The sequence below is a fragment of the Urocitellus parryii genome, chromosome 3 (genome assembly GCF_045843805.1).
Source record: "Urocitellus parryii isolate mUroPar1 chromosome 3, mUroPar1.hap1, whole genome shotgun sequence".
Taxonomy (NCBI): Eukaryota; Metazoa; Chordata; class Mammalia; order Rodentia; family Sciuridae; genus Urocitellus; species Urocitellus parryii.
In genome coordinates, this window is record NC_135533.1 from 78,346,515 (window position 1) to 78,366,692 (window position 20,178).

The 20,178-nt window shown below is 35.1% G+C and overlaps 1 protein-coding gene across 1 annotated transcript; it reads right to left on the reverse strand.

The window, feature by feature from the left end:
- Positions 1-5,790: 5,790 nt before the first annotated feature.
- Polr1f (RNA polymerase I subunit F) lies at positions 5,791-19,901 on the reverse strand. Its single transcript, XM_026408581.2, has 4 exons — positions 19,629-19,901; positions 17,563-17,704; positions 8,242-8,450; positions 5,791-7,814 (listed from the first exon to the last, which is right to left on the reverse strand). The coding sequence occupies exons 1-4, from the start codon at positions 19,880-19,882 to the stop codon at positions 7,412-7,414; spliced, it is 1,008 nt and encodes a 335-aa protein (XP_026264366.2). The 5' UTR covers positions 19,883-19,901; the 3' UTR covers positions 5,791-7,411.
- Between the last annotated feature and the right edge of the window lie 277 nt (positions 19,902-20,178).

Here is a 20,178-nt window from a genome sequence, read left to right on the forward strand (position 1 = left end):
GGAAATGTTAATTTGATGGAACAAGCAAATTTGGCTCTGAAAAAAAAAAGCAAAACAAAATGTTATGTATTATTGGCAAGTATGATTAGAGCTCTTTTCTAATCATGGAATCTAAGGGTGGTTTACTCAGACCCTTTGCCTTCATTTCAAAGAGAACAGGGCAAATAGTCTGTCCACTTAACTCTTGGACTAAAGGAGGATACACAGTCCTATGATGTCCTTTGTAATAATTCAGCCTTAAACTGGCTACAAGAAGAATTGGTGCATTTATACTTTCACTTATTCAACAAATAGGTATTCAGTGCTTACTATGTTACCAGCAGTCTCCCAGTTCTGGGATTCAGAGGCATTATTAATACCTCTCCTGTTCTCATGGAGGGAGTTACATGGTTTCTTCTCTCATAAAGGTGAGGAAAGGATTTTTTTGGTTTTTGACCCACAAAAATCAAGATGGTTCAGGCTTCAGATTGATCACAAAAATTCAAAAAATACTATTATTACCAGTTAACTTCAATTTTTTTTTTCTGGCTCTTTTGTCCTCTATTTTCCTGGTTCTTAAAAGGCTTATTCCATATGAAAGCCAAAACAGTTATGACCATCACATCTAGATCCTACTAGCAGTTAGAAGTCTGTTGGGTCCTCTAAGAAGCATAATTAAACATGCAAGGATTTTATTAGCCAAAATATCTATGACAGAAAATTTGAAGGGACCTGGAAGGTAAGTTTTCAGTTTTCAGGCCATAGTCTAGGCGTGATCCACAAGGAAATACAGAAGGAAAAGGTTAGGAGGAAGCATTCTAGGTTGCTGTGTAATGTACAGGTTTGGGGCAGGGCTATGGGCATTCCTCAATTCAAGCTGGTCATCAGAGTCCTGTGACTCCCAGGAATGGGTATGCCTGATGTCTGTGTTACATGCTAACTTTGGCTAGAGCAACAGTAGGAGGCATAGTGCTGATGCAAATGCAGGATGGATGTCTGAGTGTAGCAGCTAGGGTCCAAAGCTAATTAAGCTTCTTGTTTTGAAATTCTATGAGGTCCATTCTCATGGCAGTTGAATGATTCATAAGTATATAATCTACTTACAGTGTCAACATTATTACTGTTTTCCTGCTAGCTATTTAATGACTGGGTTATTTCAATATTCATGATTTCAAGGGATGGGGGGATCACATGGAGCTCCAAGGGGTCCAAGTATTTCACAGTCTCATATGGAATGTATGTAGTAGAAGAGAGTTAATTTCTAAAAAAAAAAAAAAGGTGTTAGAAGAATTAGCATATATCCACTAGTTCGTGTACAAACATATAAATACTTGTATGTTCATATGTAGTACAAGTTTATTTCAATGTACACATATTTTAAAATAAGAAAAAAACTAAGCAACTTGAAGCTGTGTACAATAAGCCCATAAAATAAAAATTAGTGACATTTCATATTAAAGTTGAAAACAGTTCTATATTAGTATACACTAAAGTAATAATCTATAGAGGTATATGTATGGATTAGAGGATAATAACTTTTGAGATGAGGTGATGATGTAGGAAGACAACAGTCTAAGTCTCTTGCATTTCTGCACATCTTGTGAACAGAGGCAAATCACAACTTTAGTTCTTACTAATCTTTCAAATATAGTCTTGGAAAATAAAAATAGTCCCCTCCCTGCAAAGTAGAGGCATACAAACCAGGTTTGTTTATTGTCCAGTGTAATGGGTAACATTGTTTCTCTGGGGCAAAGTTTGGGTAGGTATGGTAGCAGTCTGTTAAAAATGATTGGGGTTTGGATACGTGTCCCCCAAAGGCCTATATACCAGCCTTTAACTAGATCGAGAGGTGGATCCTAGTGGAAAAAAATTAGGTCACAGAGGTTCATGCCCTTGAGGGGGATAGTGGGACCATGGCTTCTTCCTCTTTCACTTCCCAGCTGCCACAAAGTGAGCAGCTTCCTCCTCTCTGCACTCCACCATGATGTATTGGCTCACAACAAGCCCAAAAGTAACGGACTGACCAACCATGGTCTAAAACCTCTAAGCCTAAGAGAAAGCCTCCTTAAGCACGGGCTTCTCTGCTGTGACAAAATCTCCCTTCATGCATGGCATCTACCTTGGGGCCTCTACACTATCCCTATAGGACTTGAGGGTCAAGAACTACTAGCAAAAACAAGAAGCACATGATGCTTGATGTAAAGATAATCCAAGTTGCCTGTACCTAGGAGACTAACCTGTTTGCTTATAAGTATGGTAAATAATCTCATTCTTCAGTTTTTAATACATGCATAGTAAGTGAAATGAGATTTCAAGTACATAAAATGCCTACAATAGTCAACAGTATCAATGACACTCAGGATTTTGCAACTCAAAGAAACTTTTAGATCATCTAGATCCTAATTCAGTGTTCATTTTTACAAGTAAATAAACAGAGCCTAGAGAGGTAAGTAAAATTGCTCAAATTAAATCTACTTCATGAGGGACAGGCTAAGTCAATGTCATTTAACATGTAAAGTTTAAACGTAATGAATAAAAATCTGGGTATGAAAAAAATGTGGCTATGAGTATCTTAGAACACTGAGCACTGAAATATTTTTGTTTAATTATAGTTAGTATTCTTTCAGGCTCCTTTACACATATTCATAAATGAACTTATACCAAATATGGTGCTTTCGATACCTTATGTTTTACTGGTGGCCTGGTCTACAGACAACCAAATCTGAAAGACATTAGACTGTAACAAAATATGGTGGGATGTAGAATTAACAGGAACTTCTTTTATGTACTGGGCACATTTATTTAAATCTTTCTTTTCTTACTCATAATCTCATAAATTTCTATGTCATTTTATATTTACTGTTACATTTTCATTTTAAATTCTAAATTATGATCTCTGATGGATCCTTTACCTTCTATTTATAGCTGTTTACTAAGACAAAAAATTGTAAGGTAGTTCATCTGTCCCACTTTTTCCTTGAATCAGTAAGTACTGGAGCATTTTCTAATTATATCCAATGAATGTGGAACTAATTACATACAACTATACTGACTGTAGCTTATTTGCTATTGAAATCCTGGTTGCATATTTATGTTTGTTGATTCTGCTTCTATTCTTAATTACTCTAATTTTATAACTTATTACATTTTTGCCTTACTAAAAATGTTCAAATACATTCAAATAATCAAATGAATGAGAATAAGTGGGAACAGGTTTAGCATCTGAGAAAAGGCAACTGGCTTTAAGATAATCCAGTGTATCAAATATTTACTTGAAAGAAGTAGAAGACAAAACAATACCATGAAGTTATATATTACTGCCAAGGCAAAGGTTTGGGAAAGAAAATAATATAGACCAAACACTTTACCATCTTTGTTTTACATAAAGGGAGTCTATGATATACTGAGTTAAACATCTGTTTAACTTTCTATGAATCATTTAGATGCAGAATTATGTATTTTTCATTTTTGTTGCTACTCCTACTGCATGGTATATAAAATCTATTTTTCAACAGTGCTTTGTACATTTTTAAAAGATTCTTTTTAAGCACTTAAAACATAAAAGAATAAAGAAAAAGAAACCATGTACTGGCCCTAAAGAAAAATCTTAATTTCTAAAAGAAATAAGAGCTTACCTTTGAAGGCTACATTGCACAAGACATCTAGAAACAAAAGATAGCAATAAAAATAGCAGGACTTCTTACAAGCTTTAACAATGTACCCTTCAAAATTAATCTTCCATGATATAATAATTCTCAGGTGAAATTTCAGAGTATCTAGACATTTAGAAACAATAAGATTACTACAGTATCATTTAGAAACATTTTAAAGTCAAATCCTTCTATTACTAAAATAAGAAAGATTGAAATTAAATGAGAACTAAGAATTCAGCTTAAGCTAATATGGCAAGGGGACAAACAAAATATAGGATTTAATAAAAGGTAGGAATTAACAAAACAAAAACAAGAAAAATGTTTTTTTTTTTTTTAAGTTTAAATAAACGAAAATAGATGGTAAATAAAACCAGTGGTGATTTGAGAGGGTCAATAAAATAGAATTTTGACATGCCTGGTCAGATAGAAGGTTAATATGAAATCAATTAATCTGTAATATTTCAGTAAGAACTAGTTAGGAAATGTTATGTTTTAAAAAAATCCCACTAACAAAAGCAAGAAATGCTATAAAATTGCTGGAATTAAGATATAGAAAGACACTGGCAAAAATGTAGTCCTACTTAAGGATGTAATAGACTAGACTGAATGAAGAGACTCTGTGTGTTTATTGGTTAGGAAAATTAAGTATTTTACAGAATTTAACTGTCCCTTAACTGAGCTCTCAATTTAGGGAAGTTCCAATCAAAATCCCAAAGAGCTTTTTCTAGCTTGATAAATATCCATTTTAAAGTATATCTAGAAGATATGCAAAGATGAATCAATAGTTTTGAAAATGCATAAAGAATATTTTAACCATATATCAGACAGTACCAATAAAACTATGCAGTCATGTATTGCTTAATGACAGATATGAACCGAAAAATATGTTAAGGCAATTTCATACTTGTGCAGACATCAGAGTGGATTTAGAGAATGGTTTAGCATACTATATACAGTCAAGCTATATGGTATAGTCATGATCAGATATGTGATCTGTTGTTGACTGAAACATTCTTATGCAATGCATGACTATATATTTGTTTTTTATGGCTATCTGACAAATCACCACGCACCTATTTAGCAGTTCAGAGTTCTGTCCATCAGATGTCCAACAAGGGAGGTACTCAGGACATTAAGACTGACATCAATGTGTTAGCTAGGAGAATTCTTACCTGAGAGTTCTGAAAAATATCTGTTTCCTGGCACATTCTTATCATTAGCAGAATTCAATTCCTTAGAGACATAGTGCCCTGTTTTCCTGCTTGCTGTTGGCCAGGGGTAGCTCTCAGCTCCTCAGGCCTTTGCCATATGGCCCTCTCCATGTTCAGTAAAAGAGAGGATTCTCCCTTCCATTAAATTCTTCTGTGTTTCTAATCTCACAAACTTTGATTTTAAGGACTCATATGATTAGGCTAGGCCTAACCAGATCACCTCTCTTTGTTAAAGCCATTGTGACATGTAATGCAACCAAATCATGGAGGGAAAAATTTATCTTTAATCATGAAGATTAGGATAGTAAATCTCAGGGGCCATCCCTCTTTTCTCAAAGATACAAATTCTTTTATAATGTGGGAATTTGCTTATTTTGCTAAGCCACAATATATTTTTCCATGAACAACATAAACTTTTTCTTGGAGTGTGTGGAAGGATATTAAAACTTTTGTTAACAATTTTCTATACTGTCAAACAATTCCAACTATATATTGAAATTTGAGTATGTTACTACGTTAAATCCCAACAACATAGCTTGTTCAACTTTGCTGAATTCATTTATTAGTTCTAGAAGTTTTCTAGTGGAATTTTTGGATCTTCTAGGTATAGAATCGTGTCATCAGTAATATTTCTTTCTCTAATGTTCTGTAGTTTTCATTCTAGAGGTCTTTCACCTCTTTTGTTACATTGATTCCCATTATTTAATTAATTTATTTACTTACTTGAGGCTATTGTGATCGTGAATGGAGTAGTTTTCCTAATTTCTCCTCAGTGGATTCATCACTGATGTATAGGAATGCATTTGATTTATGGGTGTTGATTTTATATCCTGCTACTTTGCTGAAATCATTTATTAGTTCCAGAAGCTTTCTAATGGAATTTTTGGATCTTCTAGGTATAGAATCATGTCATTCAACCAATATTTCCTTTTAAATAGTATTGTCCAAAACCAATGTGAGCCTCATGAGCAATCTTTGTAGAAAAATAAAATGCAAACAGGCTGAAATTAACATTTTATTTAACCCATTAAACCAAAAATATTTTAATTTTACTAATATAAAAATAGATATAGTTTACATCCCAATTTTGATGATATATATTTGATATTGACAATATATTTCAATTTGGATTAGTCACATTTCAAGGGCTAATGCATCTCAACTGTAATGAAAGACATTGTCTTGCACGTTTCCATTGTCTGGCACATCTACTTGTAGACAACATATTGTGAGTTGTCTGTTACTTGCCAAACTCTATCTTATTCTTATAGATTAGACAGTTCACTAGCAGAATTTACTCATTATCAGTTTTTAAATTGATAATTGTGAGCCTAGCACTATGTTTGGTACTAGAAGAATGGCAACAAAATGGCTGACATGGAGGAGTCAACTGAACCATTTGACTGTTTGCAGATACTAACACAAGTAATAGGAGTGGTCAGGTTTATTTGACACAATTAGTAATGTTCTGTATTTCCTTACTAATACTGTTTGTGTGCATCTGTTTCCCCTATGACATTCCATGAGGGAAGGAACTACATTTATTTACCTGTTTTCCATTATAGCACTGGCAAAATAAATGCACAGACACATACTGATTATCAGCCTCAACCAGTTCTCATTTCATTACTGTTTTCCAGTAAGTCACAAAACATCAACATCTTCTTAATCTCCTCTTTAAAACAATTCTTATGGCCAACTCCAACAAATAAAAAGTAATCAAGAAATTTGCCACTGGTCAGTATTGTATTTATCCTATCTTCATCTACTTTCTTCCTCCAACACAAGTGAGGCACAAATAAGTACAAGGTAAGAGCACTTTCCATCAATTTTCAGAATTTAAAACACATACACCTCAAAGGAGAGTGTAGTAAATACTGTTATGTACCAATCGACAGTGGCATGGTACTCAAGGGTTCTAGAGATTTCAGAAGCTCCTTTGGGAAATAATTTTTTTAAGTTAAACAACAGAAACACTAATAGCTATGATTAAAGAAAACAAAATAAGCAAAATAGCATAAAATGACTAAAGGTGACACCTATTATCAGAGCAGGGGGAAATCCCAAACTTGTTCCTTAATGATAGCAATAACACTGTACTATAGAGTACTTCTGCTAATCTTCAGCATGCAAAGAAAATTTTATGCGGAAAGTTAACATCTGGAAGAATGTAAAAGTTGAGAATGAGAGTAGCTCTTACCATTTTATTCTGTCTACAATAAAATGGCAATTTAATAACATGGGTCCTATGCAAATTAGCCAGTTAGCACAAAAACGCTCCAATTCCTAATCAAGTGTTCCCTGTTTTATAAATTACTGGTATCCATATGCCTTTTTATTTTATAGTACTGGGGATTAAACCCAGGAGCACTATCTAGCACTGAGCTACATCCCCAGCTCTTTTTGAGACAAAGTCTCACTAAGTTGCCCAGACTGACCTCTCAGCTTCCTGGGTAGTTGGGATTACAAATGTGTACCACCACACCCAGTACAATATAAACATTTTTCAAAACATGTACTCATCTACTGTGTATAAATCCTTAATCAACTTATCCTATTTAAAATGCACTAATTACTTTTTTGTTTCTTCTTAGGTGAGCATTCCAGAACTGCTGTAAGTTCAGCCTCTTCACTATGTTTTCTTTTCTTTTTTTTCTTTTTATGATCACTTTGGTAACCACTGGAGTCACTGCACTGAAAAATAGGATCCTGATCTTCCTGGTGCTTCTTCTTCTTCTTCTTCTTTTTCTTTGGCTCTTCCTCACAGAGGCCATTCATGTCATTACTAACCTGTAGCTCTTCCTCTTCCTTTGGAGTGATACCTGTAAAATCTGATGGCTCTGTGGCACCATCATTTACTTCATAAATTTCTGGATCTTTCTTTTTCTTTTTCTTTGGAATTTTTTCAACAGATTCTTCAGTTAGAGTTTCTGTTACTTCTTCAGAAACATCAGGGTGCTTGGACTGCAAACTATAAATAAACATTAAAACAATAAATAGCACTAAGCAAAAATAAAGGAACAAAATGATATCAAGGATAGCTCAGTATATAAAAATTTCCTAAATGAAAGCAGCATAAGATACATAACTATGGTGTAAATTTCATATATTCTCTTTTTTTATCCTGTAGCCTATTAAAACTTAAATTCAGTGCTGATAGCAATAATACTGTACTATAACTTTATAAATTTCATTATTGTTTAATTCTTTGTTTCTATACTACTTCAGAAGTCAAAAATTGACTTCCAAATTTTGGTTTGGTTCAGTTCAGAAAAATTAGGCCATTGAATATTAAACCCAGAATTGTCAAATCAAGGACAATAAAAGAAAAAATACTTTCAATATATATCAAAGCAATAGAGTTTCCCACTTTAACTGTGTTTCAAATATGAACTTACCAGGCAATATTTATTTTTCCTCGAATGCAAAATACTCCAGCAGCATCTGAGTCTAAACGAAATACTTCAAATTCTAATTCATCACCCACGTTTATCTCCAGGGTTTGCCACTGCTCAACTGACATCTGTTCAGGTTTAGGGATTGAGGCATTAAAACACCCATGTACCAAACAGCCAATGTGGCTAGAAGACACTTTATTAACTGTACCCTGGGAAGAAGGAAGAAAGGACATAACATCAAGAAGACATCCAAAGAGTTAAAAAGTGAATCAAAATTTCTAGGCTTTAAACTCACTTCAAAGAAAAAATATCAAATTAATGGTATAATTTAATATGGGAAGTTTACCTCAATTACAACTTACCATATGCCATACCCAAACAATATTAGAGTTTTTAGAAAGCAAAAATTACATGTTAATTGTTTAAAAGAATAAACAAATAATCAACTAACCCACCCAGCCTCCACTGCAGGATTCTCTACAGAGTAGATTTCTCTATAACCACATGGAAACCAAGCAGAAAACACTCCGATATGATGATGTATTTATGAAAAGACCTCAAGGCAGGAATCATATTTTTTATGACTAGGATCGACATTATATTTCTGTGAACAGACTAAATTTCAAAGTGCACTCTTTAATGATTCAATTTAGCATGATACAAGCGGTTCTATTAGAAGAAAGTTTTCTCTCTATATATAGATCTTGGGTATGGTTTTATTGGCTAAATCACAAAAATGTTTAACTTGTGTTATATGATTTTTGAGCTTAAAATGAAACTTCATAAAACAGTTTCTTTTTTAAAAAAATTGTTTTAGTTGCCAGTGGATTTTTTACTTTATTTCTTTATTTATATGTGGTGGTAAGGATCGAACCCAGGGCCTCACACATGCCAGGCAAGTGCTCTACCACTGAGCTACAACCCCAGGCCCTCATAAAACATTTTCTACTTTCCCCCAGGAATCAACATATACAAAGACTATGAATGAAAACCCTAAAAATATTTTTTTAAAAATTCACATTTTCTAAGCTGGGTGATATAGCGCATGTCTGTAATCCCAGCAGCTAGGGAGGTAGAGACAGGGTGATCACAAGTTCAAAGCCTCAGCAAAAGCGAGGTGCTAAGCAACTTAATGAGACCCTGTTTCTAAATAAAATACAAAATAGGGCTGGGGATATGGTCAAGTGCCCCTGAGTTCAATCCATGGTACAACCCCCCCAAAATTCACAATCTCTGAAATACAGAACTGTAAATAATATGGCTATGTATTCAACACCATTTAGCATCAAACTATGGTATATCCATAGAATGGAATATCGTCGCATGCCATCCATGGGCTGTGTGAGCTGCTCTGCACCAAAGCATACTGAATAGGAGAATCTGGTGTCTGGGAATGACCAGTGGACATTTCCTCTGGTTGACTGCCCTCACTCACTGTGATCCCTATTCAAGCTCTGCCACAGGTCCCACACAGCCCCTCTGAGATAGGTGTGACCTGCTGACTGCAAGACATCACAAAGCAAGACTCCACCCTTAAACCCTATCCCTGCCTTTGATGTACCCCCTTAAATAAACCACTGGAGCTATCTACTTTTTGTTGAATTCCAGCTCCCCCCCATGTGGACTAAACCTATCAGGGGCTCCATTTATGAAAATAAATTTCTGACTCTTTGTCTTTTGTTCTTCACTAATTATTCTAGACTTTAATTTCTGAGGTGGTTTATACCTTCCTCGGCAAGAAGAACAACCCTCCCCCACCATTGAGATGCTGGCCATCACCCCTTAGAATATTATTCAGCAATGAAAAGCAATGAGCTATCAAGTGAAAAAATGGAGAGGAAACTTACATGCTTGTTGCTAAATGAAGAAGTCATTTTGAAAATTGTGATTCCAAATATATGACACTCTTGGAAAGGCAATGAGACAGTGGTTTCTGGGGAATAGTAGATGGGAGGATGGGAGAGGTAAACAAGTGAAGCCCAGGATTTCTAGGGCAGTGAAACTACCCTGTATGATACCAAATATATACCAAAATACATTTGGCAAAACTTATGGTTTGTACAACATAAAAAGTGAACTCTACAGACTTTATTGGAGAGCAGAGTAAGATCCTCTGGCAATTTCTCTCCATAGACGAACCAAGCTGAAAAGCTGTTTCTGAATCAAACTAAGTTCACAAGAGCTAGGGAAATCAGGCAAGCATAGTGCCTGCTTTTAGTATAACAAAAAATATATTGAAGAAGGTAGGAAGTTAAGAGTTGTATGAGAGAAGCCTCCCAGTGGGGGAGGGGGGAGAATTAAGTTCACGTCTTAGTTGAAACCCAGTGCTGGCAAAGCCCCATGACCCCTATAGCCAGGCCAACACCTGTGGACTGAGCTACTGAAAGTACCTTAGGCTGGTGGCAAAGAGACTGCCTCACCCCTAACATCCAAACTTAGATAGCACAGTGGGAAGCTGGGCAGAAAAGCTGGCACAAGGCTTTCTCTCAGAGTCCAGTGCCAGACCCAGTTCCGTAAGAGGTCCAGTGCCAGGGGAAGACATGTGGTCCCCATTTATCAAACTTCTAGCAAGCATCACCACTGGTCCACTGAAGTAGCAACTGTATACTCTGTTCACAGGGCAAAGCTCATAAAGCCCCTAAGCCAGCCCCCACATCAGGCAGAGATCTGTGTGCCAGTGGACAGACCCAAATTTCAGCCACTTCAGCCTCATAGTGGACTTTGAGAATACCTACCCACCTCTAAAGACTGAAGAATCCCATGGCTGTGAGACTCTGGTGACAGAGCTTAGCACCAACCTTGCTATCTAGACTACCCATCTTTCATTGAAAACTTCCCAAACCTAGAAAAGGATAAACAACATCCAGGTATAGGAAAGTCAAAGGTTATTATTCAGATTTAACTCAGTAAGTCTAACTGAATAAGTCTACCCCCAAATATATTATAATCAACCCAACTATCATAGATAAGAAACAGAAAGATTCTCAAGGCTGCAAGAGAAAATGCCCATCACAGGCGTACGGCAATTTGACAGCACACTTCTGACCAGAAACCTTACAGGCTAGGAGACTGGCCCATGATTTTCACTAAACTGAAGGAGAACAAAAAGAACAAAAAACTGTCAACCAAGAATAGTATATACCCAGCAAAGGTACCCTTCAGAAGTGAAGGACTCACTTTTCCAAACAAAATTTGAGACAAAAATATCTCCACCAGAACTGTTCTAAAATAAATGTTCAAGTTCTTCAAATTGAAAGATATTGAAAAAACAGTTTTTTTATGAGAATAAATATACAATAATATACAATAAATAAATATAGAATAATGTATAAACCATTCTTTAGTACACAGATTTAAAAAATAACTAGTTTAAGTAACAGGCCATACAGAAAGATTGGATAGAATTCAACTGGACTGTGTTCTTATATCTTATTCTTTTGTTTCTCATCCTTACTATCACATTAAGTTGCTATCATTTCAAAATAGCTTGATATAAGCAAGATTTTTTTTTTAATCAGCCTCATGGTAACACAAAACAAAAATTTAACAGACTAAGCAAGGAATCCAAAAACACTACTAAACTAATTCACTTAACCACCAAGCAAGACTATGAGAAGAAACTATGACAAAAGTAGAAAATAAGGCATATAATAGCTTTTAGTAAGACATTACCTACCAAAAACTACCTTGAATGTAAATGAATTCCATTCCCCAATTAAAAGAGTGAGGAGGTTAAAAAATAAAATTGCCAATTGTATGCTATTTATAACACATTCACTTCAATTCTAAGGACACACAAAAAGTGAAAAGATGGAAGATACCCATACAAATGGAGCCCCCCCAAAGTAGCCATACTAATATCCAATAAAATGACTTTAAATCAAAAACAATAAAGACAAGGAAAGTCACTGTATAATGATTAAGGGGTCAATTCAAACAGAAGAAATAATAATTCTAAATGTATTACATACACACCCAATATCAGAACACCCAAATATATGATGCAAGTATTAATATACCTAAAGGCAAAAGTATACTCCAAGAATTGTTGGGGACTTTTAATACCACACTTTCAGTAATGAACAGACAATCCTTACAGAAAAATAAACATCAATTACACTGTATCCTAGACTAAATGGATCTAACAGACATCTATAGAACACATCCATCTAACAGCTGCTGAATAAGTTTTTCTCATCAAACTTTCTCCAGGATAGATTACAATAGATCACAAAGCAAGACTCAATTTTTAACAAATTGAAACATCTGAATATCTTTTCTTACCAGAAAGCAATAAAGCTAGAAATTAACAATAAGCTTTAGAAAATATACAAATGCATGGATATAAAATAACAAATGGATCAAGTAAGAAATCCAGGAAATTTTAAAATTTCTTGAAATGAAAAGAAAATAGACAAACAGACCAAAACCTATGGAAATAAGCAGAACCAGTATCGAGAGAGATGTTATGGCAACCATCACCCACATCAAAAAGGCATAAAAATCTCAGACAGTCTATTGCATTAAAAAGGAAGGGGAAAAATAACTAAACCCAAAATTAGAAGAAGAAAAGAAATAATAGAATAGAAATAAATGTAAGAGACCAAAACAAAAAAAAAAAAACAAAAGATAAAGGAAACAGAGCTAGTTCTTTGAAAAGGCAACCAAAATACACAAACCCAGAACTAGAAAAGGTAAAGAAAATGCATATGAATAAAATCAGATGAGGGCTGGGGATGTGGCTCAAGCGTGCATGTGGCCCGGGTTCGATCCTCAGCACCACATACAAAGATGTTGTGTCTGCCGAAAACTAAAACATAAATATTAAAATTCTCTCTCTTAAAAAAAAAAAAATCAGATGAAAAGGGACCCATTATAATTTATACCAAAGAAATACAAAAGATTAGGAATTATTATGAACAACTATGTCAACAAATTTCATAAATTAAGAAGAAATGGATAAATTCCTAGACACATACACATTTCTAAGACTGAATTATGAAAAATAATATAAACAGGAAACCTAAATGGATCAGTAGCAAGCAATGAGATTCAATCAGTAAAAAACTTCCCATCAAAGAAAAGCCCAAGATCACATGGCTTCACTGCTGAATAAGTTACTCCAAAATATAGAAGAGAAAGGAATTCTTCTAAGAACATTAAATGAGGTTTAATGCTGATACCAAAACTGGATGAGGGGCCACACAAAAAATCTAAGGGCCAATATCCTTGATGGACACAGATGCAAAAATTTTCAGCATAATACTAGCAAACCATTACAAGCAACATTAAAAAGATTAGTTACTATGACCAAATGGGATTTATTAGGGATGCAAGAATGGTTCAATGTATGCAAATTGATAAATGTGATATATCATAACAAAATGAAGGACAAAAACCACATGGTCATCACACTTGATAGAGAAAAGACATTCAACAAAATTCCATATCTCTTCATAATAAAAATGCTGAAAAAATGAGAAAGATAAGGAATATCACCATACCATTTATAATAGGTCAACAGCTAACATCCTTAATGTGATAGAAACTGAAAATTTTCTCCCTAAAATCTGGAACAAGGTAAGAATGCTCACTTTCACCACTTTTATTCAATACAGTGCTGGAAGTCCTAGTAATCTGATTAGGCCATGAGAAAGAAAAAAAAAAAAAAAGGGCATCCAATTTGAAAATGAAGTCATTCAAATTGTAACTGCAGATGACATACTTATATAAAAACTCCCCAAAACTGCACACAACACAAAAAAACCCTCTAGATTTTTTTAAACGAATTCAGCAAAAATGTAGGGCAGAAAAATCAACATACAAAAAAGCAGTAACATTGTTATATGCTCATATCGAATTATCTAAACAGAAATCAAGTAAGCAATGCCATTTACAATAGTTACCAAGAGGTAAATAAAACAACTAAAGAGTTGAAAGACCTGCACAATGAAAATTATAAAATACTAATGAATGAAATTTAAGAAGTAGAAAGACATCCTTTGTTCACAGAAGAATTAATAATTTTAACAAATGTCCAGTACCTAAAGTGATTAACAGACAATGTATTATGTATCAAATAACAATGGCACTCATCACAGAACTAGAACAAACAACTCTAAAATTTATATGGAACCACAAATTTCCTCAAATCGTCAAAGACATCCTGAGTAAAAAGAACAAAACAGGAAACGTTACACTACCTGATTTCAAAACTTACTACAAAATCTATAATAATCAAAATGTTATGGTATTGGCATAAAAATAGACTAATGGAACAAAATGTACCCTAGAAGTAAACCCATGAACATACAGCCAAATGATTTTTAAGCAAAAGTGCTAAGAACATGTACTGGAGAAAGGACAGGCTTTTCAATAAATGATATTAGGAAAATTGGGTAAAAAAAAAATGAAGCTAGACATCTATCATTGGTTAAAAAGATCAAGTCAAAATAGATTGAATAATTTTGTCTTACATTTAATTCTTTAAACTACAAGAAAAGAGGAAATGCTTCAGGACATTGGATCATGAAGACCTCCCAAAGAACAGAAAATACAAGTTAAAAGAGGCAAATGGGATTACATAAAACTAAAAGGCTTCTGCATAGCACCCAAGAGTCCTACAAAGTGGGAGACAATATTTGCACTGTATACATCTCCCAGACTATATAAGTAAATCCAAAACCTCAATAGCAAGAAACCAAATAGCTCACTTTAAAAATGGGCAATAATCTAAAAACATTTCTCAAAGGAGGACCTACAATCTGCCAATGGGTACATTAAAAAAAAAAAGTTCAACATTACCAATCATCATATAATTCAAACCAAAACAACACTGAAATATCAACTCACCCTAATATGAAGACTTAGTATCAAATACTAATTAGTGATGGAGAGGATGTGGAGAAAGATGCCTTGCATAATGTTGGTGCGAATGTAAATTAGTATATCCACTATGGAAAACAGTATGAAGTGTCCTCAAAAACAGTAAGCAGAACAACTACCACATGATACAACAATCTCATTGCTGGGTATAAACCCAAAGAGAATAAAATTTGTATGCAGAAGAGACAAATGCACACTTATGTTCATTGCAGCACTATTCACAACAGACAAGAAATGGAAAACAAGTGTCTATCAGTGAAAGAATGGACAAAGAAACACAATATTTCAATGTGTACACAATGGAATACTATTCAGGCAAAACAATGACATCCTGTCATTTAGGACAATATGGATGGAACTGGAAATCAACATGTTAAATAAAAGTACGGAGACATCAAATGAAATCTAAAAAAGGTGATCTCATAGAAGTTGAGAGTAGAATGCAGTTATCAGAGGTTAATCAATTGGGTATTTAGATACAGTTAGATAGGAGCAAGATGCTCTGGGGTAAGACTGCATAGTATTTTGATTATAGATAACAATGTTTTGTGTATTTCATATGGTTAGAAAGGATTTTGGAAGTTTTTACTGCAAAGATAATAAATGAGGAGATAAGAATGTTTAATCCGATTTATGCATTTACATCATGCAATGTATTCAAGCATCAAATATTACATGGCACCATTAATATGTGACTTTTATGTTTTTTTATAAGTTTAAATAATACAAAGTCTGGGAACTTCAGTTAGTAATAGTGTGTCAATACTGGCTAATAAACAATTATAACAAACACATTTCACTACTGCAAGATGATTTCAATAATAAGGGAAACTGCCTGCTTGAGAGGCAGGGAATATATGGAAACTCTGCATCCACTCAATTGCTCTGTAAGGCTGAAAAAATATATTCTATCAATTTAAAAAAGGAAACATTTTAAATATGAGTCTGGAACAACTGAACAGCCACAGGAGGAAGAAAATAGATTTCAAGACCTATTTCACACTACATACAAAGAAAAGCATAAGAAACTGATCACAGAGCTAACTATCAAAGCTAAAATTACAAAGCTTCCAGAAGTTTTTAAAATATCTTCACAAATTAGAAATGGGTAGGTTTCTTTGATAAGATCCAGAAGCAATAACCACAAAAGTATAAAATGGACCTCATCAAAATTAAGTGCTTCTGTTCATCAAATGGTACCATTAAAATGAATAAATAGGCACATCAACAAAGAACAAAGGTCTGAAAAAAATTCTTTCAATACTAAAAAGAGCTACAACTCAATAAAAACAGAAAAATCCAATTAAAAATAGGCAAAGGCATTTTCTCTTCTCGCAGTTCCCTTCTCTGGTCTTCCATACTAGGCTCTGCTATCCCAAAATAGCAGTGTCCAAAGCACCCACCAGAATCCCAAGACAAAGAGGGGAGGAACAGAGTTACAACAGGAGAGTTGCTCTATGTGTATAACTGAGGAATAGGAGGTTTACTATTCCTTGTGATTCTCTATTCTTCCCCAACATCTCATCCCTGCAAAAACCTCCAGTACAATGCTGAATAGAAATGGTAAAAGTGAAGGGCTCTTCAAGATGGCCCATCAGAGGCACCTAGCACTCACCTGCTCTTCCAAAAAGGAACCAAAGCAACAGGTGTATAGCTACATACTGAGGTGACTAATTGTGACAGCAGTGGAAATGAATAGAGGAAAAACATACATGGTAAGATCCAGAGACCAAGAACAACAGCACAGTAAGAGAAAAAAGATATCTTGTGAATTCTGTCATAATGAAATCTGATCTGTATTTTTATTAACAGTACTGATGGTTAGTTAACAATTCTTATCTACTAGATATATACATATACGAATATAAATATACATAAACCAACACATATACACAAACAGATCTGATGGTGGAAGAGCAAGTAAAAGGGATAAAAGATACATTTCAATAGATTTTACATCCATTTCTCCATTTCTACCTTCTAGAAAATTGGAAGATCTTCTACACAAAGCCTTCACTTTCTTGGCATGGACTGGCTGTCCTGTCCTGTTATTCATTCATTTTCATTACTTGCCTGACCCCACAGCCATATGAATGTCTGTTTCTTATGAAAGTATACTGCTTGAATCCTTTATAAAAACAAGATATAGGGGTAGAATTGAGGAATTTCAAGTACTGCTTTTTCCCTCCTCAAGATTATCATAAGGACTTTGCAAAAAAAAAAAAATATATATATATATATATCAACTGGATAGGTCACATATTTTGCACCCATGTGTTTCAAAAGGATGGAGTCTACAAACTTACCTCGATTGAAATGATAGAAAGTATTTTACTTTTAAAATACTTTTTATTTATTCGAATTATTTAAATCTCTTTAAAGTTTCCCAAAGTATAAAATTATTTCAAGAAAGCTAAGAAAAAATGATATACATACCATAAGCTTTTGCCCAGGTTCAGGGCTGAAAATAACAAAATCAGCTTCAATGTTAAGATGAATGTGTCCTTGATCATCATATATATCTCCCAGTTCACCCACAACTTTGATGTTATCATATGCAATAGGGACACCTAAAAGACTGTTTAAAAGAGAGAAGAAGATGATGCCTTTTATCCTGTTTTTAAACTAGGTCATTATGATACTGATTAGATAGTCTAAGACCGAAAAGTATTCATCTCCCAAATATATAACCTATGTCAAAACTGTAACAGTATATGCTTAGTCTGTAACAACTTTTTAGCAGTTCCACTTCACCAAAAGGTTCCAATGTGCTGGCTAAGTTAAAATGGAAATTGACAAGAAAAATGTGTATGCATTTTTTATTACTGAGTACAGGTAATACTGATATTGATACTCTCCATCTGCACTTGATGCAATACAAGGAAACCTAAGGGTTAAAGCTGAAGCCCCTGAATACTACAACCAGTAACTTAATACAAAAAAAAAAAAAAAAAAAAATCTCAAACTGCAACTGTTGCTAGTAAAAGGAAATTTTAAGACATATAACTACATCATTTATTAAGAATTGACTTTTGACACTCTGTGCACATTTTAGAATCCGGATTAGTTGGCAACTATTATTTCAAAATATCATTTCTAACCTATGAAGGATAAAAACCTGGCAGCTTTTACTACCATACCCACTACTTGGAGGAAACTTCCCTAACTTTCCAAGGCAAACCTGAAATCACTCTTCTATTCCATGTACAAATTTATCACTGTTCTACTTTTATTGAATCTACCTGTACATGTTTGGATTTCACACACACAAGCGGTAGACAGCAGAAAGTTTTTTTTGTTGTTGTTTTGTTTTTTTTTGTGGGAGACAAATTCCAGCATGATTTACATAGAATAAGAGAAAAGAATTTATCCCTAATAGATTTTATTTTAGTAAAATAGCCACAACTCCCAAGAAAGGAACTATAGTAACTACCAAATTAGCAAAATCAAACTTAGAAATTTCCTCAGGAATGCTCTTTTTAGTTATTACTTTATGCATGTAGCTTTCCTCAAAAGGAACCAACTATTATCAACTCAGACTACCTTACAGTCACTGAAAATAGCAGGAAGGAAAGAAAAATTGCCAAAACTGACAGGAAAAAATAATTTAGAACCTTATTTCCTTTAATCAAAGCCTCCTCTCTCTACTATAGAATGATGTTCAAGTGGAGACAGTACTGCTGTTCTCTAAAAGGAACTTGGGAATTTCTGGTACTATTCATGTTTGTTACAAACACTACAAAAAAAAAAAAAAAGACAGGGAGAAAGTCTGTTATGCACATGACAGCCCTATACAATGATGAAATATCCTTAGCTCTGCATTACTTTTGAGTAAAGAGATGAACTTGTTTATAAATAGATGGGCACATAATCTAACTTTAAAAATAAATGTATCAACATCTTTGCATGGTTTCAATATATGTTAAATTTCTAGAAATGGAGTAATAAACAAATGGTATTTCCCTCATTCCCAATCAGGTAAAGAAGAGAATCGCGGGAAAGCACCAGATCCAAAACAAACAAAAACTGATCATCGTGTTTTACAGAGAAACTGTTGTTTGTACAAATGCTTATGTGATCTTACAAGTTAAGAGAGAGAATCTACTCAAGTACTAATACGAACTGTTCATTGTCAAATGAGAAAACATTACCCCCGGAGGTGGGAAATGAAACGTTCAACGTCAAAGAAAACTCCGTATACTGGGTCTCCAGACACCTGGTTATTCTCATCTCCACTCCCTCGGTAGACAGTTCACCTGTAAGTTTTCTTTACTGTTCATGGAAGGACCTGGCAGAGATCCCGACCCGGTAGGTAGAGGCCTAGCTGAGCGGACCACAACTCTAGAACACCTCCGGACTACGCTCCGGTTGGGGTGGCCGGTGCGACCTTTCCCACTCCTCCACCTTTCTGTAGCATGCCCTCCCCACGCCCAAAAGAAGGGGCTGCCATCTACGTTACGGCGTTGCTGGCTGGGAGAAGGACAAGACACACAGACCCGTACCTCTCGGAATAGCGCAGGAGCTCGGCATCCAGCTGCTCTCGGATACCGGTGCGTTTCCGGTTAAGGTAGCGGGGCGACAGGGCGATGTGCCGCCGGTGCGGCGCGGCCACCAGACAGGAGTAGCGGCTGTTCACCAGAGCACAAGCAGCAGCATAGGTGGGCAGCTCTAGGCAAGGCAGGACGCCGCCTGTTCCTACCACGGGCGCCTCGGAGGCCGCCTTCGGCCGCGGAGACTCTGAGCAACCAGCAGCCATGCGTCAGGTTAGGCCTCTCCCGGCGCGTACCACTGACGCTAGCACAACCGCCTTTCCTCCGACTCCGGGTTTCTGCGTCATCCACCAGCTACCACGCCCCTACAACTTGTATCCCGTTCCCTGCACTATGCAGGTCTGACCAGCAGGGGGAAACCTTTTATGTTTTTCCCAAATCCTCTCACTTGGAGGAGGAAGCCTGGAGACTGTGGTTGTCTGTAGAGAGCATGCGTCAAGTTTTCTCTTTTTCCCTAAGGCAGGCAAATGTGTTTCCACAAACTCCTCAATGGATTTAGTAT

Excerpts from the sequence above, each read along its gene's own strand:
- Polr1f (XM_026408581.2), bottom strand. The coding sequence starts at position 19,882 with ATGGCTGCTGGTTGCTCAGAGTCTCCGCGGCCGAAGGCGGCCTCCGAG. Across the intron at positions 17,705-19,628 it reads CTCCTGCGCTATTCCGAGAG|TCTTTTAGGTGTCCCTATTG; the intron begins GTACGGGTCTGT and ends TCTTTTAAACAG. Across the intron at positions 8,451-17,562 it reads AACCTGGGCAAAAGCTTATG|GGTACAGTTAATAAAGTGTC; the intron begins GTATGTATATCA and ends CCTTCTTCCCAG.